The 22,610-nt window shown below is 43.7% G+C and overlaps 1 protein-coding gene across 2 annotated transcripts in view; it reads right to left on the bottom strand.

Annotated features, from left to right (window-relative positions):
• bcap29 (B cell receptor associated protein 29) overlaps positions 1 to 20,522 on the bottom strand; it is a 69,060-nt gene extending 48,538 nt beyond the window's left edge. Inside the window, exons 1-4 of one of the 2 annotated variants that reach the window (XM_086010237.1) lie at positions 20,336 to 20,522; positions 18,048 to 18,193; positions 9,523 to 9,629; positions 4,795 to 4,895 (exon numbers count right to left, since the gene is read on the bottom strand). In XM_086010237.1, coding sequence (XP_085866363.1) covers positions 4,795 to 4,895; positions 9,523 to 9,614 — 193 coding nt within the window. In that variant the 5' untranslated portion in view covers positions 9,615 to 9,629; positions 18,048 to 18,193; positions 20,336 to 20,522. The remainder of the gene's footprint in view (positions 1 to 4,794; positions 4,896 to 9,522; positions 9,630 to 18,047; positions 18,194 to 20,335) is intronic. The other variant, XM_086010236.1, reaches the window with a different exon arrangement.
• Between the last annotated feature and the right edge of the window lie 2,088 nt (positions 20,523 to 22,610).

Genomic DNA, 22,610 nt, shown 5'->3' with positions numbered 1-22,610 from the left:
TCCAAATACATTTCCAGTACAGTAACTTACTAAGTTATTCCATACAGGCAGAACTGATTTGTACAACTTGGGTAGCATTCTGCAAAAAATACAAGACCCAGGCTTTAAAATACCCTATTATATTAAAAAATTATTTTCTTCTATAAGTATTATAGAATATACATGGGAGCATTACTCATTCACATAGAAAGGTGCACAGAAACAGGCCATCAAGGCTGTGCGGTATAATTACCCAACATGCCTAACTCCACTCCTGCTTGTCTTGTTAGCATCCAAGAACTGAAACACAAACTCTACCTATAATTTGGTAGTGTAATGCTGCTTAAATATGACCATTTATCTATATATTAAAAATCTTACATCTGCATGCACTTAGTCAACTTTTCTATTATAAATTGCTATGTCTACATCTCTAATGGAAGTTCCCTAACTAAGCATATCACACTATACTTACACTCTCCTGGAAGTGGAGGTATCACACTGCCACCACTGCCAGGAAGCTGTAATGACAGTGCGACAATTTACATAAGCAGCTTCCATTATAGGTATGGACACAGGAATATATAACTGAAAGTACAAGGACAGAACACACGACTTAAAAATGAGGACAGTATTACAACAAGTATTTATATAGCACCTTTAATGTAGTAAAACGCCCCAAGGCGCTTCACAGGAGTGTTAGTAACACACAAAAATTGACACTGAACCACATAAGGAGAAATTAGGGCAGATGACCAAAAGCTTGGTCAAAGAGGTAGGTTTTAAGGAGCGTCTTAAAGGAGGAAAGAGAGGTAGCGAGGCAGAGAGGTTTAGGGAGGGAATTCTAGAGTTTAGGGCCTAGGCAGCTGAAGGCACGGCCACCAAAGGTTGAGCAATTAAAATCAGGGATGCTCAGAAAGATAGAATTAGAGGAGCGCAGATATCTTGGGGGTGGACTGGGGGAGATTACAGAGTTAGGGAGGGGCGAGGCCATGGAGGGATTTGAAAACAAGGATGCGAATTTTAAAATCGAGGCGTTGTTTAACTGGGAGCCAATGTAGGTCAGCGGACACAGGGGTGATGGGTGAATGGGACTTGGTACGAGTTAGGACACGGGCAGCCAAGTTTTGGATAACTTCAAGTTTATGTAGAAAGAAAGACTTGCATTTATATAGCGCCTTTCACGACCACCGGACGTCTCAAAGCGCTTTACAGCCAATGAAGTACTGTTGAAGTGTGGTCACTGTTGTAATGCGGGAAACGCGGCAGGCAATTTGCGCACAGCAAACTCCCACAAACAGCAATGTGATAATGACCAGATAATCTGTTTGTTTTTGTTATGTCGGCTAGGACACCGGGGATAACTCCCCTGCTCTTCTTCGAAATAGTGCTATGGGATCTTTTACGTCGGGGTCTCTGTTTAACGTCTCATCCGAAAGATGGCACCTCAACAGTGCAGCACTCCCTCTACTGCACTGGCGTGTCAGCCTAGGTTTTTTTGTGCTCAAGTCCCTGGCTCAGAGGCGAGGGTGCTACCAACTGAGCCACAGCTGACACCTTTGCCATCAAATCATTGAAAGTTCAACTACAGTTTATCAGTCTCGACTAAAATTCCTGTTCGTGTCACTTGAAAAACATTCATAAACACCCTTGGTTATGTATCAGGGCCAAATTGTTTTACGTAGAAACTATCAGATAACCCAGATCTCAAGACCCGGTACTGATGATTTCCTCTGTAGGAACATACATAGGCGATTCAGCGCCTTGAGCCTGCTCCGTCAGTTAATTAGATAATGGCTGATCTGTATCTCAACTTCAGTTATCCGCCTGGGTTCTAGATCCCTAACATAACAAAAATCTATCGATCTCAGTTTTTAAATTTTCAATTGGCCTAGCTGCAACAGCTTTTTTGTGGGAAGTTCCAGATTTCCACTACCCTTTGCATGATGTAGTAGTTCCTGACATCAACCATAGACAGCCTAGCTCTAATTTTAAGGCTATGCCTCCTTGTTCTGAACTCCATTAGAGGAAATATCTACCCTATCATATCTTTTAATATCTTAAAACACCTCAATTAGATCATAATATTCTATACTCGAGGGAATACAAGCGCTGTCTAAGCAACCTATCCTCACAATTTAACCCTGTAATCCCAGGTATAATTCTGGTGATTCTGCACTGCACCCCGTCAAGGCCAATATATCTTTCCTGGGACGCGGTGCGCAGAATTGAACAACATACTCAGACGCGGCCTAACCAGAGCTCTATACAACTGTAGCATAACTTCCATCACTTTGTATTCCAGCCCCCTTGGGATGAAGGCTAACATTCCATTAGCCTTTTAAATAATTTTTTTGTACCCGTCCATTAGTTTTTAGTGATTTCTGTACATCTAAATCTCTCTGCTCCTCCACAGTTCCTAGCTTTTCACCAGTTAGAAAATACACAAATCTATCTTTAAGTCCAAAATGGGTGACCTTGCACGCACATTGAGCTCCATCAGCCACAGTTTTGGCCACTCACTATCAAGTTAGGTGCACAATAAGTAATGTAGATGGGAGCAATGTCCCATTGCAACATTCTGCTCCCATCTTCGTTACTTACTGTGCTACCTAACATGGTGTTGTCAGCAAACTTGGACATAAAGCACTCTATTCCTTCATCTGAAAAGCTAAGGCCCCAATACAGATCCCCGGGAGACCCCACTAGTCACATCCTGGCAATTGGAGTACATGCCCATTACCCCTATGCGCCGTCTCCCACCTTCTAACCAATTTCCTACCCATGTCAAAAGGTTGCTCCCAATTCCAGACGGTTTCATTTTTGCTAACAGTCTCTTGTGTGGAACCTTATCTAATGCCTTCTGGAAGTCAAACAACATCCATAAACACTCCCTTATCTACCAATTTTGGGGGGAAAAAGAGCAGTAGTGTCTACTTTAAACTGTGTTCATTTCCAAGACACATGATTTAGATTCAGATGGATTAATATATTTTAAAAAGCTTTTAAACTAATTGGATGACAGGTTGTGAAGAATTTGTGCATTTCACAGCTTCTTCCCCTAGTTATTCACACCCATAGTCACTTCTATATTCCTCCTTCTCCTCCCGCCATCCACCCAAAATGTTGTTGATTTGGAAAGTATTTAACTCCGCTCACCTGAATCTTAAATATACTTTCTGAATATCAGACCTGAAACTAAAAAGTAGTGGACAAGGGAGTAGGTGCCAGGGTCTTGGAGAATTGGGAGAGGGGTGGTGGGGTTTAGAAGGAACAGACAGGGTCCTTGGGTTTGGGAGTATCAGTGGTTGGTCCTGGAATCAGGGCTACCCGGAGCTTGGGGGAACTGCTGGGTGTGTGCCAAGAATCTGGGAGGAATACGGGAAGTAGCTTTGAGGTTTGGGAGTATTGAGGAGGGCAAGATCATTGGGGAGGCAATGAGGATCTGGCAGCATTTTGGGGGAAAGTGGGGTGCAGAGAATAAAAGGTGTCAGTCTTCATCATGTTTCCTGCCCCCACATTCTTGCATTGTTGGAAGTTTCAAATAATTTTCAAAGCTGATTCCCTAGATCTTCATTGTTTAAAGTAGGGTCACCAACTTACAGCCCTAAGTGCAAAAGCAGCCCCCGGGCTGAGGCAAGTAAGCCCTATTTGCACATATATTTCTTATATGCTGGTTTGTCCTGTTTGAATATTGTTGGTTAGAGATTTGTTTTTAGCACTGCTGTCTCAAGGATGAATCAACCCTAAATCAGAACACCAAGATCTGTTAGTAAAAGCAACCTGTGATATGAAAATAGGAAAACAGATTTAAACTTTACATGTGGTCCTGATAATCCATAATACGCAGCTATAGAGAAAAGACGTGGGGCACCCTTAACCTAGAGTTCAATAAAAATGGAGAACAGAAATAACAAACAACTAGATCAAAGTGAAAACAGCAAGCTAAAATGTTGTGCTACAATACAGATACACATATATAATTGGCCGTATTTTCCGATTGGAGGCTACCCGCGTGCGGAGGCCTCCAATCTGGAAAAAATGTATGCACTTAGCCGAGGGCTCCCGAGGTGCGTATAGTTCTGATGCTGGGCCTCTCCAACTCCAAGTGCGCAGGGCCTACGTATCCCAGGGGCGCATGCGGTTCGCAAGCGTCCCTGGGATCACGTGGGCCATGGGGAGCCAATCAAAGAAGGGAATCTCCCTTCACACACTTGACAGATAGACCTGTCAAATATATGAATGGAGATCAATGAAAAAACATAGTAAAACTTTAAATAAATTTTTAAAAACCATCACCTTTTTAAAATTAGTTGAAATTACAATAAATTAAATATTTTTTTTACTTTTTTGAAAAAAATAATTAAAGTTTTTTATGGGGTTAAAAATAAACTTACCTTTTTAAACGTATTTTTAAATGATAAATGACTAAAAAAAATGTTTTTTTTACTTTTTCAACTCTTATCCTGGTAAAAGCTTTTACCAGGCGTAAGATTTCTAATTGTTTTCTGCAGCCGGAGGTTCTCCAGAAAGCGGAACTATCCGCCCGCAGAGGCCCTTCTCCAGGGCAGGCGTCTGATCTGTCAAGAGCATTCTTGACAGATCAGAAATGCCGGTTTTCAGTGCATGCGCTGTGCATGCCTGAAACCGGCATTTCCGATGTCCCTACGGGTGTGTACACAGCGCGTGCACACCCGTAGGGATTGGAATATCCGGGCCAATATATATATTATATATGTTTCCTGTATTATATAATACTGCAGAAAACAATTTTCCTGAAAAAATGTGCACATTTCTCTGAAAAGCCCCACTTACCCAAAAACAAGACAACCAACACCACAATGATTGTGAGGAATGCTCTATTCCAGTAGGAAGCAATTTTCTCCCATAATCGGAAATTGAAGATTTTCAACCATCTGAAACACAAATCATAGTATTGTGGTACAATTAGTAATTAGGGAGAATAAATTTAAGATCATCACCAAAAGAATGAAGAGACTATTTTTAAAAATGCATTACATTGTTACATATAATTTACAGTACAGAAACAGGCCATTCAGCACAAACAAGCCTCCTCCCACCCTACTTCAGCTCACCCTATCAACATATCCTTCTATTCCTTTCTCTCTCGTGTACTTATCTAGCTTCGTCTTAAAAGGCTTCTATGCTATTCGTCTCAACCACTCCATGTGGTAGCAAGTTCCACATTCTAACCATTCTCTGGATAAAGATGTTTCCCCTGAATTACCTACTGGATTTATTCGTGACTGTCTTATATTTATGGCAGCTAATTTTGGAATCCCCCACGAGCAGAAACATTTTCTCTACGTCCACCCTATCAAACCCCTTCATAATTTTAAAAACCTCCATAGGGTCACCCCTCATCCTTCTCTTTTCTAGAGAAAAGAGCTCCAGCCTGTTCAGTCTTTCCTGATCGTTATAACCGCTCAGTTCTGATATCATCCTTGTAAATCATTTTTGCACCTTCTCCAGTGCCTCTATTCTATTTGTAATATGGAGACTAGAACTATGCATATTACTCCAGGTGTGGTCAAACCAAGGTTCTATACAAGTTTAACATAACTTCCCGAGGAAATCAGAGATTCCCCTTTAAGGATCGATGTTGTGTATTAGGACAGGAAATAATCCACCAGAAAGTGGAGTCCATAATAGGGAAGGGGGGGAGGGGAGGGGGAGGGGAGGTCCCCGAGCCCCGCCCCCCCGATGTCCCGACCTCCCGAGGCCCGATCTCCCGAAGCCCGCCCCCCGATCTCACGAGGCCCGATCTCCCGAGCCCCACCCCACCCCCCCCCCCCCCAATCTCCCGAGGCTCGCCCCCCCGATCTCCGGAGGCCCGATCTCTCAAGCCCCGCACCCCGCCCGAGCCGGCTTCAAGAGCAGAGAGAGAGACGCCGCCGCGCAACCTACCGCGTGAGGCCCGGCCGGACTCAAGTCGCGCGCGCTGACTCCTGCCCCACCCGCCTTTACTAACATGGCGGCAGTGGCGACGCTCGGCTCAGGCCCGTCCCCTCCAGCCTTCACAAAGATGGCGGAGATCGCGAGCCGCTTGTTCAGCGCGACGGGAGGTGCCTAGCTCGGGCGTGGCTGGGCAACAGAGGCCCAGGCTTACAGGCCTGGAAAAACAGTTAAAGGTAGGAAAATTCTAGATGTTACAGAAAAGATTTACAAATTAATTAACTTTTTTTTTTAAACAATGAGTTTTAAAAGCAACTTTTTTTTTTGCTGGAAATGTAGATTTGAAAAGAAACACGCAGAAAGCGGGAAAAAGAAATGAAAAGTTTGGAATCAAGATGGCGGCGACTCACCTCGGTTCAGAACGATAAGGCCCGCCCACACACGCACCGATTGGTGGACCGTCAGGTCACTGAAGCGTAGGATTGGTCAATCGTCCCGTCACTCGACTCTAGGAGGGCTCGCCCGCAAGCGCCAGGAACCCGCCCCCGCCATGCAGCGATTGGTCGACCGTCGGGTCGCTCGACCGTATGATTGGTCGACCTCGACGTCACTCGATGCTAATGAGCGGATAATGAGCGGAATGTTGAACATTTTTTGGATACCGCGGGCGCAATTTTTGTCTGGCCGAAACGTAAATACGCTTATGACGGTTCTGGAATCGTAAGCTTTCTTTCGATGTAACACACATGTAGGTACGCTCTATAACTTTCAAGTTTATTCAATACAGACAGACAGACGGAATGACAGACAGACAGACAGATGTATCCTACTAGCTGGAGTGCCCGGCGGTGCCGAGGCTTTTTCGAGGGCATGTTGTTGTTGGAAGAGAGAGCGAGCGAGCGACCGGGGGGGGGGGGGGGAAAGAGAGCGAGCGACCGGGGGGGAAGAGAGCGAGCGACCGGGGGGGGGAAAGAGAGCGAGCGACCGGGGGGGGAAGAGAGCGCGCGACTGGGGGGGGGGGGGGGAAAGAGAGGGGGAGGGGGAAAAGGGAGGGGGGGGAAGGAAGGGGGAGGGAGGGCGGGGGGGAGAGGGGGGAGCGGAGGGTGGGGAGAGGGGTGAGAGGAGAGGGGGGGTGTGGGGGGAGAAAGGGGGGGGGGGGAGCTAGCAGACCCAATGGCTCCGCGGAGCTCCGTGCCGCCCCACGCACTGACATGGATCAGCCCAAGCCCCGCCCTCCCGAGCACCGCTCTCCAGAGCCCCGCCCTCCCGCGCCCACGCTGCCGCTCTCCCGAGCACGCGCCCTCCCGAGCTCCGCCTTCCCGAGCCCCGCCCCCCGCCCGAGCCGGCTTCAAGACCAGAGAGACGCCGCCGCGCAACCTACTGCGTGAGGCCCGGCCGGACTCAAGTCGCGCTCCGGGCGGAAGATGACGTGGACACTGACTCCCGCCCCGCCCGCCTTTACTAAGATGGCGGCAGTGGCGATGCTCATCTCGGGCCCGCCCCCTCCAGCCTTCACAAAGATGGCGGCGATCGCTGGCCTTTTGTCGATCGCGACGGGAGGCACCTAGCTCGGGCGTGGCTGGTCAACAGATGCCCAGGCTTTGAGGCCTGGAAAAACGGTGAAAGGTAGGAAAATTATAGAGGTTAGACAAAAGATTTACAAATTAATTAACTTTTTTTTTTTAAAAACAATTTGTCTTTTAAAAGCAACTTTTTTTTTGCTGGAAATGTAGATTTGAAAAGAAACACGCAGAAAGCGGGAAAAAGAAATGAAAAGTTTGGAATCAAGATGGCGGCGACTCACCTCGGTTCAGAACGATAAGGCCCGCCCACACACGCACCGATTGGTCGACCGTCAGGTCACCAAAGCGTAGGATTGGTCAATCGTCCCGTCACTCGACTCTAGGAGGGCTCGCCCGCAAGCGCCAAGGACCCGCCCCCGCCACGCAGCGATTGGTCGACCATCGGGTCGCTCGACCGTACGATTGGTCGACCTCGACGTCACTCGATGCTAATGAGCGGAATGTTGAACGTTTTTTGGATACCGTGGGTGCAATTTCTGTCTGGCCGAAACGTAAATACGCTTATGACGGTTCTGGAATCGTCAGCTTTCTTTCGCTGTAACACACGTGTAGGTACGCTCTATAACTTTCGAGTTTATTCAATACAGACAGACAGACGGAATGACAGACAGATGTATCCTTTTTTATATATATATAAAGATAGATAGATATATAGATAGATAGATAGATAGATACAGACATAGTTATTTAACCTTTTCCTGCCCTGCAACAATGCATAGCATAGCAAGGGTTACTATGCCAGGTAATTACATTTATTATTTTAGAATGCAACAAAAAATAAGCATTTTTGTCTATGATGGATTATTTTTTGAATTATTTCTTGCTGGTCACAGAAAATACGGGATTAAAATTACACACTGTTAGCTAACTCATCAATTTCAGAGAATATACATTGTGATCTAGTAAGCCAAAGGCATCAATATGCATCTGATCATTGTTCCTGTGGAAAAAATGGTGTGTTGATATGCTAATGTCTGCTGAGTGCAGAGCCATTCGTGTTATTCTGTCCAGCAATGTCTCTGAAAGCTCTCTGCAGAAGTGTCAAGTGTCCTGCAATTGCAGATTTTGAGCTTCAAAACTTGGAGATTTCCTGGTGTATAACATTTGTATTTGACATCCTTTTGACCTTTATAAATCATACAGCACAGAAGGAGGCCATTCGGCCCATTGAGTCTGCGCCGGCTCTTTCGACGAGCAATCCAGTTAGTCCCACTCCTCCGCTCTTTTCCCATATCCCTGCAATTTTTTCTCCTTCAAGTATTTATCCAATTCCCTTTTGAATGCAACTATTGTATCTGTATCCACCACCCTATCAGGCAGTGCATTCCAAATCCCAACCAGTCGTTGTGTAAAAAAGTTTTTCCTCCTGTCGCCTCTGGTTCTTTTGTGATTCACCTTAAATCTGTGCCCTCTGGTTATCGACCCGTCAGCCATTGGAGACAGTGGCTTTGGTCTTCCCAATATTTAGTTGGAGGAAATTTCTGCTCATCCGGTACTGATGCTAGACAAGCAGTGTGACAAATCAGAGACAGTGGAGGGGTTGAGAGAGGTGGTGGTGAGTGCCATCAGTGTACCTGTAGGGAGGAGTTACCATTTGTGGGCTTATATTTCGCCATCTGTACCTTACTCACTAGTCAGTCTGATGTCGTCAGGGGTACAAGGCTAATCAGGACTCCATGGCAGTGGATAACATACAAGTACAAAGCAACCATGTTTTAAGCATAGATTTTATGTTGAAGGTTAGTAAAGGAGAAGTGCTAATCTGATGCATTGCCTTGAAACTGCAATTTCACAGCTAAAACAACACATTGAAAATGATTTTCCATATATATTCTACTAAATTATTCTTGGGATTTGTTTCACTATTGATTTCCAAAACTGAACAGTCTGGATTCCATTGCATCAATACCCTCTATCCTCCCACAACTCCAATATAATTTGGACAGGTGTGTATATATCTATGGATTCTGAAGCGTTATTCTGAACTAGAAAATAAGCCCAAGTTAAATTAACATTATTAACCAACTTTGCTCTGCGAACCTACCTTCGAGGGCAGATGAACGGTAAACACAGAAGCAATACGAAACCTATTTCTGCGTACAAGAAAGACGCAACTGCAACCCATTGCAGCGTCATTGTGCTTGATGAAACCTACCAAAAGAAACCAAAATAGCACAAACATATTAGTGTTTAGAATCTACACTTCATTTAAAACACATGACTAGTAATTGATCTACAGTAGCTTTTTCAGTTTGGTTTCCAAGTTGCTCATGGGGTAATGCACATGGGATGAAATTTTCAAATAAGGCTATAAACCGTCAATGCCTATCAATACACAACCTTGTGACACAAGCATGGATAATATTGCATCCTCGTGAGATCCTGCAGCCTAGCCCCACTAGGACTAGGTTTTTAGTGTGTTTTTTTTTACTGTTTCATAATAGCAGTAACAATCAGTACTAAAAATAGTGGTGGTGTAGCGTACTCGCGTCGTTGGGTCACCAATGTAGCGATTCGTGTGCATCGCCACTAAATAATCGAGTTTGACTTCGACGAACTATAAATAAGTTGTTTATTTACAGGAACAGGTTAAATACAACAGGTAAGGTAGCAGGTAAGATGGCTGACTGTAGGAGCACCGTGGTGTAGGTCTTTCCCCAGCGGGGACGCCACGAGGACTAACTAGAAGTTTCCAAGCTCAACTGCCAGCAGGTTCCGAGCTCAACTGCCAGAAGGTTCCAAGCTCTGACGTCATGACGTTCTTCCTGCCGTTGAGGAGTCACGTGATGGACGGCGTGACGTCATCACGCAGAGTACAGGAGAGAAGCCTGAGTATAGTAACAGATACATACAGTAAGGTAAGTTAAAGGGAATTATGTATCTCAATGCAAGGGACAACCGGTGGTACCGCCACAGTGGTGTATTTCTCTTTGCAGAGATCAATTTGAGACAAATTTTCACACAATCTGCAGACCAAAATCAGTTATGTACTAGCCTGGTGCAGCAGGGTCCAGGGACTGGCAGCAGACCGTTCTGACGAAGGGACACAGACCTGAAACGTTAACTCTGTTTCTCTCTCCACAGATGCTGCCTGACCTGCTGAGTATTTCCAGCATTTTCTGTTTTTGTTTGATTTCCAGCATCCGCAGTATTTTGCTTTTGTGTTGTGGCAGCAGAATTTACTGGCTATATATTATTTTAAGTCTTGCTAAAGTAACAGTTTTCCACTGTTATATTAAATAAGTTCCCCCTAACCAAAATAAATTGTTAGATTACCTAGAGTTACCAAACCTCGAGGATTGGCCTGGAGTCTTCAGGAATTTAAGATTACATCTCCTGGACACTGTGAGCAATCCAGAAGAAACATAAGGCTATTAAAAAAAAGTGTGTGCTTTTTCCATTTTCTTTGAACACTTTTCTTTATTAGTTATAAAAATATTGGAGATGGGGGGGGGGGGGGAGGCTGTTTGACTGGGCAGGGTGATTGGAGGCAGGAGGTCATGTGATGAAACCTCCAGAGATATGTCCAACCCCAACACTGTTGACAACCCTAACATTACCTTAGGCATTGCTTCATACATTAAGATAGCAAATATTTGAGAGGCATTTTTCCTACATTTCAAATGAGTAAACCTACCATTACTATCAAAGTTAGGATCCTTTAAGTAGGATTTTAGGAAGCAACTTGAAATAGCTATTCCGTGGCATTGCTCAGTCGGGATTTGAAGGTGGTTGTGATGTTTCACAGCTAAAGTGGAGCGTGTTTTATTCAGCTCAACCCTCAATGCCACTCACTAATCAGAAACTCCCTATGGGGAAGTAATTAAGACTAATCAGAATCTTAAAATGTTTTATTTGTATTCATTCATGGGATATCGGCGTCGCTGGCAAGGCCAGATTGTTCAGTTGTGATTTGTTGCTGTTTCACAAGTTTGACTTGAGAGTCAATTAGGTGCAAGTATTTCACATACAAAAGCAAAATAGTGCGGATGCTGCAACCTTTGACACGCTCAGCCACACCGTCCTCCTCCAATGCCTCGCCTCCGCTGTTAAGCTCAGTCGAACTGCCTTCACTTAGTTGGACTCTTACCTATTCAATAGCAATGGTGTGGAGATGCCGGTGTTGGACTGGGGTGGACAAATGTAAGAAGTCACACAACACCAGGTTATAGTCCAACAGTTTTATTTGAAATCACAAGCTTTCGGAGCGCTGCTCCTTCGTCAGGTGACCTGACGAAGGAGCAGCGCTCCGAAAGCTTGTGATTTCAAATAAAACTGTTGGACTATAACCTGGTGTTCTATTCAATAGCAGCCACAGCATCTCTGCCAATGGCTTGTCTTCCCACCTCAACTCAGGCACACCCCAAGAATCCATCCTTGGTCATCTCCTCTACCTCAGCCACATGAAGAGTCTTGGCAACATCATCTGCAGAGATAGGGTCTGCTTCAATAATGTATGTTGAGGACATCCAGTGACAGCTCCATGTTAATAGACTGCTTGTCCAACTTCCAACCTAAACATTGGGACAACTGAAGCCATCACTTTTGTCTGCCAGCATAAACTCGATCTCCCTCTCCAGGCACTGTCTCAAGCTGAACCAGACTGTTTGTACCCTCGGCATCCTATTAGACACCAAGCTGACCTTCCAGCCCCATATTTTCTCAATCATAAGTGCCTACTTCCATCTCCATAACATCACTTGCCTCCACCCGTCAACCTCAATTATTCCAATACTCGCCTGGCTAGCCAACCATCCTCAACACACTGTAAATTTTAGCTCATCCAAAACTCTTTCATCCATGTTATATTGCACACCAAGTCCTGCTTGCCCATCAGCCATTGACTCTCTGTCCTCCAATGCCTCCAATTTTAAATTCTCACCCTTGTCTTTAAATCTTCATAAGGCCTCAACTATCCCCACCTCTGTAACTTCTTCCAGCATTACAAATCCCCCTCTAAATTCTCCATTCCTCTGACTCTGGCATTCCCTCCCTAATCTGCCTATCGTCCTTTAAGGCCCTCCTTAAAACTAATCTCTGATTAAGTTTCAGGTAAGCCCTCCTAATATCTCTTTTTTTGATTTAGAACCCATTCATTTTTTTAAGCCTCAGGACACTTTTCTATATTAAAAGGCACAAGATTCTGTTGTTGTTGTACACACGAATGTGATGTTTTCAAGTGCAATACTAATGAGACAAGACTTTGTTAGGGATAGGAGATCTTCTCCCATGGCGTTGTTCATGAGTACAGGAAACTTTCGATTTACCGGCACCTAAATAACCGGAAATCTCGGTTAACCGGCAAAATTCAGGAGTAGGTTTTACTTCATATTGTATTTGCCTTCCTCCGTCTGTTGCTGTGCAAGGGTGTGGCTGCAGCTGTTGCTAAGCTACAGCGACGCTTGAAACTTGTGGCCATTGTTCTACAGTTGTTGCTAAGCAACAGGGTTTGTTGCTTTATACGGAGCTGTCAGCTCTCCCTATCTTTTACTATAGCGTTCGGTTATCCGGAATTTTTGATGAACCGGCACCACGTCGGTCCCGTCCGTGCCGGATAAAAAAAAAGTTTCCTGTAGTTGTGATGATTAGCGCCGAAGATGGCTTGCGTGTTTTTAAAAAAAAGGTACTGTAGTTAGTAGAGTAAATCCAGGATTTATAGCTACAGGTAGACTACCCTTTATCCGGACTTCCGAAAACCGAAACCCTCTAGCCGGATAAGGGATAGTGAAGCATTTTTCCGCACTTCTGAAAACCGAAATCGCTCAGCGTAAGTGTACCAGCCTTTATCCGCACATCCGAAACCAGAAAACCTCTGAAAGCCGAAAGTGGAGCAAAGCATGACTTCTGAAAACCGAAATGCCCCCACCCCCGACCCCCCGGCCGAACCCGACCCCCACCCCCGCCGAACCCCACCCAATTTCGGATAAGAGATAGTGTACCATCCTTTATCCGCACATCCGAAACCAGAAAACCTCTGAAAGCCGAAAGTGGCGCAAAGCATGACCCGACGCTGCCGATGCTTGACCCACACAGGTGTTATGCTGCTCTGTGTGATATTTGCTGCTCTGTGTGATATTTGCTGGCTTTTAACAATTTGTGAAAATGCTAAAAAGAGCTGCAGATACCCCAATGGGTAACAGTGAGAAGCAGAGAAGGAAGCATCGCTCATTATCGATATCGCAGAAAGTGGAGTTATTGCAGAAGCTTGATCGTGGTGTGTCTGTGCGACATCTTACTGAAGAATATGGTGTGGGAAGTACCACCGTATATGACTTAAAGAAACAGAAAGACAAGTTGTTGAAATTTTACACTGACAGTGATGACCATAAACTAATGAAAATTAGGAAAACATTGCATAGGGCAAAAAATGAGGATCTTGACCATGTGCTGATTGAGTGGATTCGACAACGCAGAGGTGAACGTGTGCCACTGACTGGTTTGATGGTCATGAAGCAAGCTAGAATATACCATGAAGAACTGAACATTGAAGTTGAGTGTGAATATTCAGAAGGTTGGCTGCATAAATTTAAGAAGCGTCATGGTATAAGATATCTGAAAATCTGTGGTGAAAAAGCTTCTGCTGATCATGAAGCAGCTGAAAATTACATAGATGAGTATGCAAAAATAATATCGGATGAAAACCTCGGTCCTGAACAAATTTACAATGCTGATGAAACAGCTCTGTTCTGACGCTACGTTCCTAGGAAAACATTAGCAACGGCTGATGAGAGTGCACCAGCAGGTTTTAAGGATGCTAAGGACAGGTTGACTGTTCTTGGGTGTGCCAATGCTGCAGGCACACACAAGTTAAAGTTGGTAGTGATTGGAAAAAGCCAACATCCGAGATGTTTGAAAGGTGTATGCAATTTACCTGTGCATTATTATGCGAGCAGGAAAGCATGGGTAACCAGAGGAATATTTTCTCACTGGTTCAATAACCACTTCGTACCAGCGACACGAGCTCATTGCAGGCAAGTTGGACTGGAAGAAAACTGCAAAATTTTATTGTTCCTGGACAACTGCTCCGCACATCCCCCTCCTGAACTTCTTGTGAAAAGTTATGTTTTCGGCATTAACTTGCCCCCTAATGTGACATCTTTAATACAGCCTTGTGACCAAGGAATTTTACGCTCCATGAAGAGCAAGTATAAAGACGTTTTTTTGAACTCTATGCTTGATGCAATCAACAGAGGTGAAGGAATCCAAAGCTTCCTGAAAGAATTCAATGTTAAGGATGCCATTTATGCAGTTGCTAATGCTTGGAACGATGTTGACAAACCAACATTAACAAATGCTTGGCACAGACTTTGGCCTTCAACGATGTTTCATGAAGATGGACCTGCAGATGACGAGTTTGAAGGATTTCCTGTCAGTCAGGAGAAGATGATGATATCAAACCTCCTCACTTACGCCAAAGGTTTATCATCCGAAAGTGTAAATACGTTAGAGGAAGCTGACATCGAAGAAGTGCTGAACATTGACAATGATGCACCTGTTGTGAATTCATTGAGTGATGGGGAAATTGCTGAAATGGTGTTAAATAAAGACAAGCATGAGGACAGTAGTGATGATGATGATGACATTGTGAACACAGGTGAAAAAATCCCCATAGACAATATGGTGACAATGTGTGATCAGTTAATTGCTGGCCTTGAAAAACGTGCATTTATCAGTGAGCAAGAGATTATGCAAGTTTACTCAATTAAAGAGAGACTGCTTAGACAGAAACCAATGTTAATGAGACAGATGACACTGGAAGAAGTCTTTAAAAAGGCCGTCTGTCGTAGTTATGCTTCATCACTTGAGAATCCTGTTCCTGGCCCATCTTCAGATGTCCAACTCCAACCTGATGACAATGATGCCAACACTGATGTACCCTCTTCTCCAAGATCCTCAAGCCAGATGTAATGCTGCTTCATCACTTGAGAATCCTGTTCCTGGCCCATCTTCAGATGTCCAACTCCAACCTGATGACAACACTGATGCACCATCTTCTCCAAGATCCTCAAGCCAGATGTAATGTACCTTTATTGCATGTTTATGTACAGGTATTTAACTTAGTTTGTACCTGTACATGTTTGAAGTTTTACTGAATGTTTTCCTTACAAATAAACTGTACTACAGTATTTATCCCTGTAACTACAGTATTTATAGTCGTTATTTTCGGATAAGGGATAGTGTATCCTTTATCCGCACTCCCGAAAACCGAATTACCTCTGAAAACCGAAGTGTTTTCGCGCACCTTCCGAAATCCGAAATTTTCCTAAAACCGAAACACGGCTGGTCCCGAGGTTTTCGGATAAAGGATAGTCGACCTGTACTTATAAACTGATGTTAATTAAAGGACAGCTGTATCTGCTTGGAGATTTGTAACTGGCTTCCCTACTTTAGCAAAAAAACAACTTTGTTTTGGATCGGTTAAAAAAAGTGACATCTGCATATGCTGATATACCATTTATAATATTACTCTACTACCAGATTTCCTGCAGTGCTGTTCATGGTAAAAATGATAAGGACTGAAACATTATACCATGTAAAGCACAATGTGTTATTCTTCTGCTTGTGTTTCTTTGTACTTTTACTTCAAAAAAGTGACACAAATTTGCATCGTGTGTTGATGTCTGAAGTATTTATGGAGAGCGGACATCCTGTGGCATTGCATAGTGAGCCAGAAATGTGTGATACATGAATTGTGCTCTTTACACAAGTCATTTAATATTTATATTAAGTGATATCTAGAATATAATCTACCAGGAAGCACGCAGGTGACGGGCAAATTGTTCCAATTCATTCCAAAGCTAAAACACTGGTGAAATTAAAGGTTGCTAAATTCAACACAGTAGCTTCAGTACTAAAAGTGCGAGAAAATGTTTAGCAGTATTGTGACATGCTGAATGACTTCTGTAAGCATCAACGCCAATAACAAACTGCAGTAATGGACTAGACAGACTAAATGCAGGAAGGATGTTTCCGATGGCTGGGGAGTCCAGAACCAGGGGTCACAGTCTAAGGATAAAGGACTGAGATGAGGAGGAATTTCTTCACTCAGAAAGTGGTGAACCTGTGGCATTCTCTACCACAGAAGGCAGTTGAGGCCAATTCATTAAATATATTCAAGAAGGAGTTCGATATATTTCTTAAGGCTAAAGGGATCAAGGGATATGGGGAGAAGGCAGGGACAGGGTACTGAATTTGGATGATCAGCCATGATCTCATTAAATGGCAGAGCAGGCTCGAGGGGCCGAATGGCCTACTCCTGCTCCTATCGGGGTAATATTTTTGTCAATAACAAAAACTTTGCCTAATCAACATTATAGCAGCATTTATTAAGCAAATTAATACAGTACTCTTGTGATTAAACCATTTTTGGAACTTGTATAGAACCTTGGTTAGACCACACGTGGGAATACTGTGCACAGTTCTGGTCTCCAAATGACAAAAACGATAGAGGCACTAGAGAAAGTGCAAAAAAACTTACAAGGACGATTCCAGAACTGAGAGGTTGTGTGCATCAGGAAAGACTGAATATGCTGGAGCTCTTTTCTCCAGGAAAAAAAACCTGAGGGGTGACCCAATAGAGGTCTTTAAAATTATGAAGAGGTTTGATAGGGGAGACAGAGAAAATGTTTCTGCTTCTGGGGAATCCAAAATTAACCGTCAGAAAGATAAAATGGTCACTAATAAACCTAATAAGGAATTTGGAGAATTATCTTTACCCAGAGAATGGTTAGATTGTGGAACTTGCTACCATATGGGAGTAGTTGAGGTGAATAACATAGATGTAGTAAGGGGAAGTTAGATAAGTACATTAGGGTGAAAGGAATAGAAGGATATGCTGATAGTTAGATGAAGTAGGGTGGGAGAAAGCTAGTGTACAGCATAAATATCAGCATAGACCAGATGCACTGTTTCCATGCTGTAATTTCTATGTAATTCTATGTAAATAATTCATATTTCATAGCACTTGATGCTATGAAAAGTAAATGAAACATGCATGTATGCAAATACAAGTATGAGTAATATATTAGTCCATATTTAAACATTTGGAGCTGGAATGAAGAAAAACATAATTCCACTTTGCTGTTGTACAGACTGTGTGTGAAACAATCATACCAGCCCAGAATTTGCTGAAAAAAATAACGGCATGTGAACAGCAACTTGTGGTAAGGAAGTAATACCCTGCGAATTGCCACAAGTTGCTCCACTCAGCCGTTAGCTTCATGAAAACGGCATCTTCCCCTTTGCCTCCCTGTAATTTATTAATTTGCTGCATTTGCACAATAATTGACCATTAAACTCAGCACAAAAAGTTAAGTCTAGTAATTAACCTCATGTGTATCTTTTTAAAGAAGTGATAATTGTTAATGACTATCAATCAACCTCTTGTCCAGAAAGTGACCAATTAAAAGTGTGGCGTCTCATTCCTTCAGACAATGAATTGATGTTGGAGATTTTTTTTAAACGTTAAATTTTCATTTAAAATCAATCTTACTTTGCCTTTGTCTCTTTTTCTCTCTCTAAATCAAATCTTTATTTCCCTTTCTGTAACTGATTTATCATTCAACTCACCCACTCTAATTCTCCTCCTTCTCAGTCCTTCCTCGGTTTATTTCTCAATCCTACCATCTCATTGGTTAAGGGGATACACTGTTGGTCTCGCCATTCACTAAGGTTCCAGATGCCCTGTTGCCATTACCAGCTCACACTTCCTGCAACTTTGTGGGCAAAAATGTTTTGATTTGAAGAGTGCAGGAACAAGTCTAACTAACACGGCATGTTGTGAGATGCACTGCTCCAGCAAATTCTGGGCCATTGTTTTTATTACTGTGCAAATTCTATAAGCACTGGACTTCCAGTCTACATCTAGCTCAGATGTTCATGCAGTTCTGTGGTAGAGCACCAGCTTCCAACATAGATTGTAATTTTAAGTTATAACATTGTTCATTTAGACAGAGATTTCTCCACCCTCAAAAATAATCAAAATCAAAACAGCTTATAGTGCAGAGCCTTTAATTAAAAAATCTACATTTACACTCACATGAAAAAGTTAATTCTAACAAATCCCTCTTGGCATTAGGAAAAATGGCAGGCCAGAAAAGCAGGGAAGGAGAATACAAGCAGAACAATTCCAGGGCTCGAATAATGGGAGGACACTGGCGAGAAAGAGGGTGGGCATTGGCCATTCACCTGGTTTGAAATCTAGCCCACCCCGATGCGATTATCTCTTTTGCCTATAAGGATCTACACAAGATAGGCTTGAGCAAAACAGACACCAATTGGCAATTTCCCTCAGATGCCACACAATCACTTGTATGGGAATAGGAAAAATGTCACTGCTGCAGTGCACAGCACTTTATTTAAAAAAAGCTGTAGTTAAAGCATTTAACAGCATTAGCTTAGGAAAGAGGTCAGTGCCCATGAGTGGGTATGGAGGAAAACAAAGGCAATGCCAAGCATAAGGAATTTTAAGTTGAGGAAAGGTTAAAGTTGGGCTTCCTTTCTTTGAAACAGACTGTGATTTTCATCAAGTTTACATGATTATACCCAATAAATTGTCCATTATGGCAAATGGCCAGATATCAGGAAGCACAACTTAAAATCAAAAAAAGTTTGGAGTAAAAAGGGAAGTCAGGCACAACTTATTCACAATAGAGCTGTCAAATAAGTTGCCAGGCAGCACTATTGAAGCAGACAATATAAATGAGTTCAACAGACAAATGGACGATTTTCTGGAAAAAACAGATTGAGGAATACATTCAGGTAGGTATGTGGGATTGATCTATGAAAAGGCCAGGCAGGGATGGACTAATGCACAGGTCCCAGCCAAATATGGGACCCTTGTAAAACTCACCGTAACACAGAAAAACTGTATAAAACTGCTTGATCTGTTTCAGTTAAGCACTGTATATTGGGATTATGATCTGCTTTATTAATTAATGTAGTGTATAAATATTCTACAGTATTTCTTTATGCATTACTACATATTGGCATTTTAATGGTGTAGGGAGCTGTGCGGAGAGTGCAGAGGAATTCTTAATCCGACTCAAGATCAGGGCTGCTTGGACCAAATGGCTTTTTCCTAAAAAATAAAAAATGTTCCAACACAATTCTGGTTGTCAAAAATGTTCCCTTCGTGACCAGAGGGGCGTGCACCTCTAACAGAACCGCACAAGAGCGGGCAGCTGTAAGGAGCACACAAAAATCTAGCAGAGTCCATACCCTGATCCTACAACTGCTGTACCAACGTGACCCACGCAGTACAACACATTATATTTTTTTGATGTACAACACATTATTAACTCGCTGCCTCCATCCACAGCAGCTTGCCTGCTGCGTTCAATGACCTTTAAACAGAATTAAAACTTTTAGGATGTAACTTTTGATGTAACTGAAAACAGAGGCCAGTTTGCATTTAAACCTGGCCTACACGCTAGGTTTGCCAGTCAGGTCCTTATTTAACAAAGGCCTATTTCTGGGACATCATTTACACGGAAGGGCGGGGGGAGCGTTGCCATCAGAACAGGGATGGGCCTCAATAAAAACACGGAAGTGACAGTGGGCCAAGTAGGTCGCATGGCTTCGGAACCGTAAAGTTCAAAAGCTAAATTTAAAGTCACCCCCGGGAACAGTAACCCCGCACACTCGAGTTACTTCGCCGTCCCCACGGCTTTAATTCAAACTCCCCCCCCCCAGAACCAGTGCGCACCAGAGCTGGTCAGCGACCCTGCACCGGCCTGAGGGGCTCACCGATAAAACTTTACCAAAACCGCCTCTTCAACTGCGCTACATTCCCCAATACTCGACGAGCGGGATATGAACACGCACGGAACGAAAACACTACGACGGCCCAAACTTGCCTTTTAAGCGCCACCAGCAACGTGTGGAGGCGGGGGTTGAGGGGAAAAAACCCTCTCGGACGATTCGCACGGCACTGCGTCGACGCGCACGACAATCAAGCGGGGCGCGAGCATGGCCGCGCGCTACTGGCCGCGACCGCCAATTGGTCAGCTTCCGGCCAATGATCTATGCTTGATGCCCCAGAATAATGTAGCTCAGTCCAGACCTAACCTTCCACTCCAAACTAGTGCGATCAGCCGTCAAACTATGTCACCACTTGGATGGAAAGTGCCAAGTATTTACATTTATTTATAGAGCTCCTTCTACCTGTTTCACACCCAGTGAATAGTAGCTGACTTGTGCACTGCAAATTTCTCAAATAAAAAAGAAATACTTGCATTTATATAGCACCTTTCACGACCACCGGACTTCTCAAAGCACTTTACAGCCAATGAAGTACTTTTGGAGTGTAGTCACTGTTGTAATGTGGGATACACAGCAGCCAATTTGCACACAGCAAGCTCCCACAAACAGCAATGTGATAATGACCCAGATAATCTGTTTTTGTTATGTTGATTGAGGGATAAATATTGGCCAGGACACCGGGGATAACTCCCCTGCTCTTCTTCGAAATAGTGCCATCTTTTACGTCCACCTGAGAGAGCAGACTTGGTTTAACGTCTCATAAGAACATAAGAAATAGGAGCAAGAGTAGGCCAATCGGCCCCTCGAGCCTGCTCCACCATTCAATAAGATCATGGCTGATCTGATCCTAACCTCAAATCTTCTATCATTCTGCATCCACCCGAACCCATGTGATCTCCCGGGAGAGGCGAAAAACCAGATAAAGACCCAATGGCCAATTTGGGAGAAAAAAATCTGGGAAATTCCTCTCCGACCCATCTAGGCGATCGAAATTCTTCCAGGAGATCACTCTGTCCCTATATTTTCTACAGTACTTACCTTCTGTAAAGGCGATCTCCACCCCAGCCAGGAACAGGAATAAAACCATCTCCTGAAATCTAACAGAATTAGAACACAGTAGGAGCAGAACAAGGCTACACGGCCCCTGGGCCCGCTCCACTACCCACAGGGCCATGACCATTCCGAACCCAGACTCATGTCCAATTTCCTGCCCGCTCCCCGTAACCCTTTATTCCCTTTACTTCTAGGAAACTATCTATTTCTGTTTTAAATTTATTTAATGATGTAGCTTCCACAGCTTTCTGGGGCAGCAAATTCCACAAACCTACCACCCTCTGAGTGAAGAAGTTTCTCCTCATCTCAGTTTTGAATGAGCAGCCCCTTATTTTAAGATTATGCCCCCTAGTTCTAGTTTCACCCATCATTGGGAACATCCTCACCGCATCCACCCGATCAAGCCCCTTCACAATCTTATATGTTTCAATAAGATCGCCTCTCATTCTTCTGAACTCCAATGAGTAGAGTCCCAATCTACTCAACCTCTCCTCATATGACCACCCCCTCATCCCCGGGATTAACCGAGTGAACCTTCTTTGTACTGACTCGAGAGCAAGTATGTCTTTTCTTAAGTATGGACACCAAAACTGTATGCAGTATTCCAGGTGCGGCCTCACCAATACCTTGTACAACTGCAGCAATACCTCCCTGTTTTTATATTCCAACCCCCTAGCAATAAAAGCCAACATTCCATTGGCCTTCTTAATCACTTGCTGCACCTGCATACTAACTTTTTGAGTTTCGTGCACCAGGACCCCCAGATCCCTTTGTACTACAGTACTTTCCAGTTTCTTGCCATTAAGATAATAACTTGCTCTATGATTTTTCCTGCCAAAGTGCATAACCTCACACTTTCCAGTATTGTATTCCATCTGCCAAATCTCTGCCCACTTACTTAGCCTGTCTATGTCCCTTTGCAGGTTTTTTATGTCCTCCTCACTCACTACTTTCCCTCCCATCTTTGTATCATCTGCAAACTTTGATATGTTACACTCGGTCCCCTCCTCCAAATCGTTAATATAGATTGTAAAGAGTTGGGGACCCAGCACTGACCCCTGCGGAACACCACTAGTTACTGGTTGCCAATCTGAGAACGAACCATTTATCCCAACTCTCTGCTTTCTGTTAGAGAGCCAATCCTCCACCCACGCCAGAATATTACCCCCAATCCCGTGATTTTTTATCTTGAGCAATAATCTTTTGTGTGGCACCTTGTCAAATGCCTTTTGGAAGTCTAAATACACTACGTCCACTGGTTCCCCTTTATCCACCCTGTATGTTACTTCCTCAAAAAACTCAAGCAAATTTGTTAAA

Source organism: Somniosus microcephalus, chromosome 17, assembly GCF_052327205.1.
Source record: "Somniosus microcephalus isolate GS21.2 chromosome 17, FLI_Smic_1.0, whole genome shotgun sequence".
Taxonomy (NCBI): Eukaryota; Metazoa; Chordata; class Chondrichthyes; order Squaliformes; family Somniosidae; genus Somniosus; species Somniosus microcephalus.
The sequence above is the reverse complement of the archived record's forward strand: the minus strand, read 5'-3'. Positions and strand labels throughout refer to the sequence as shown.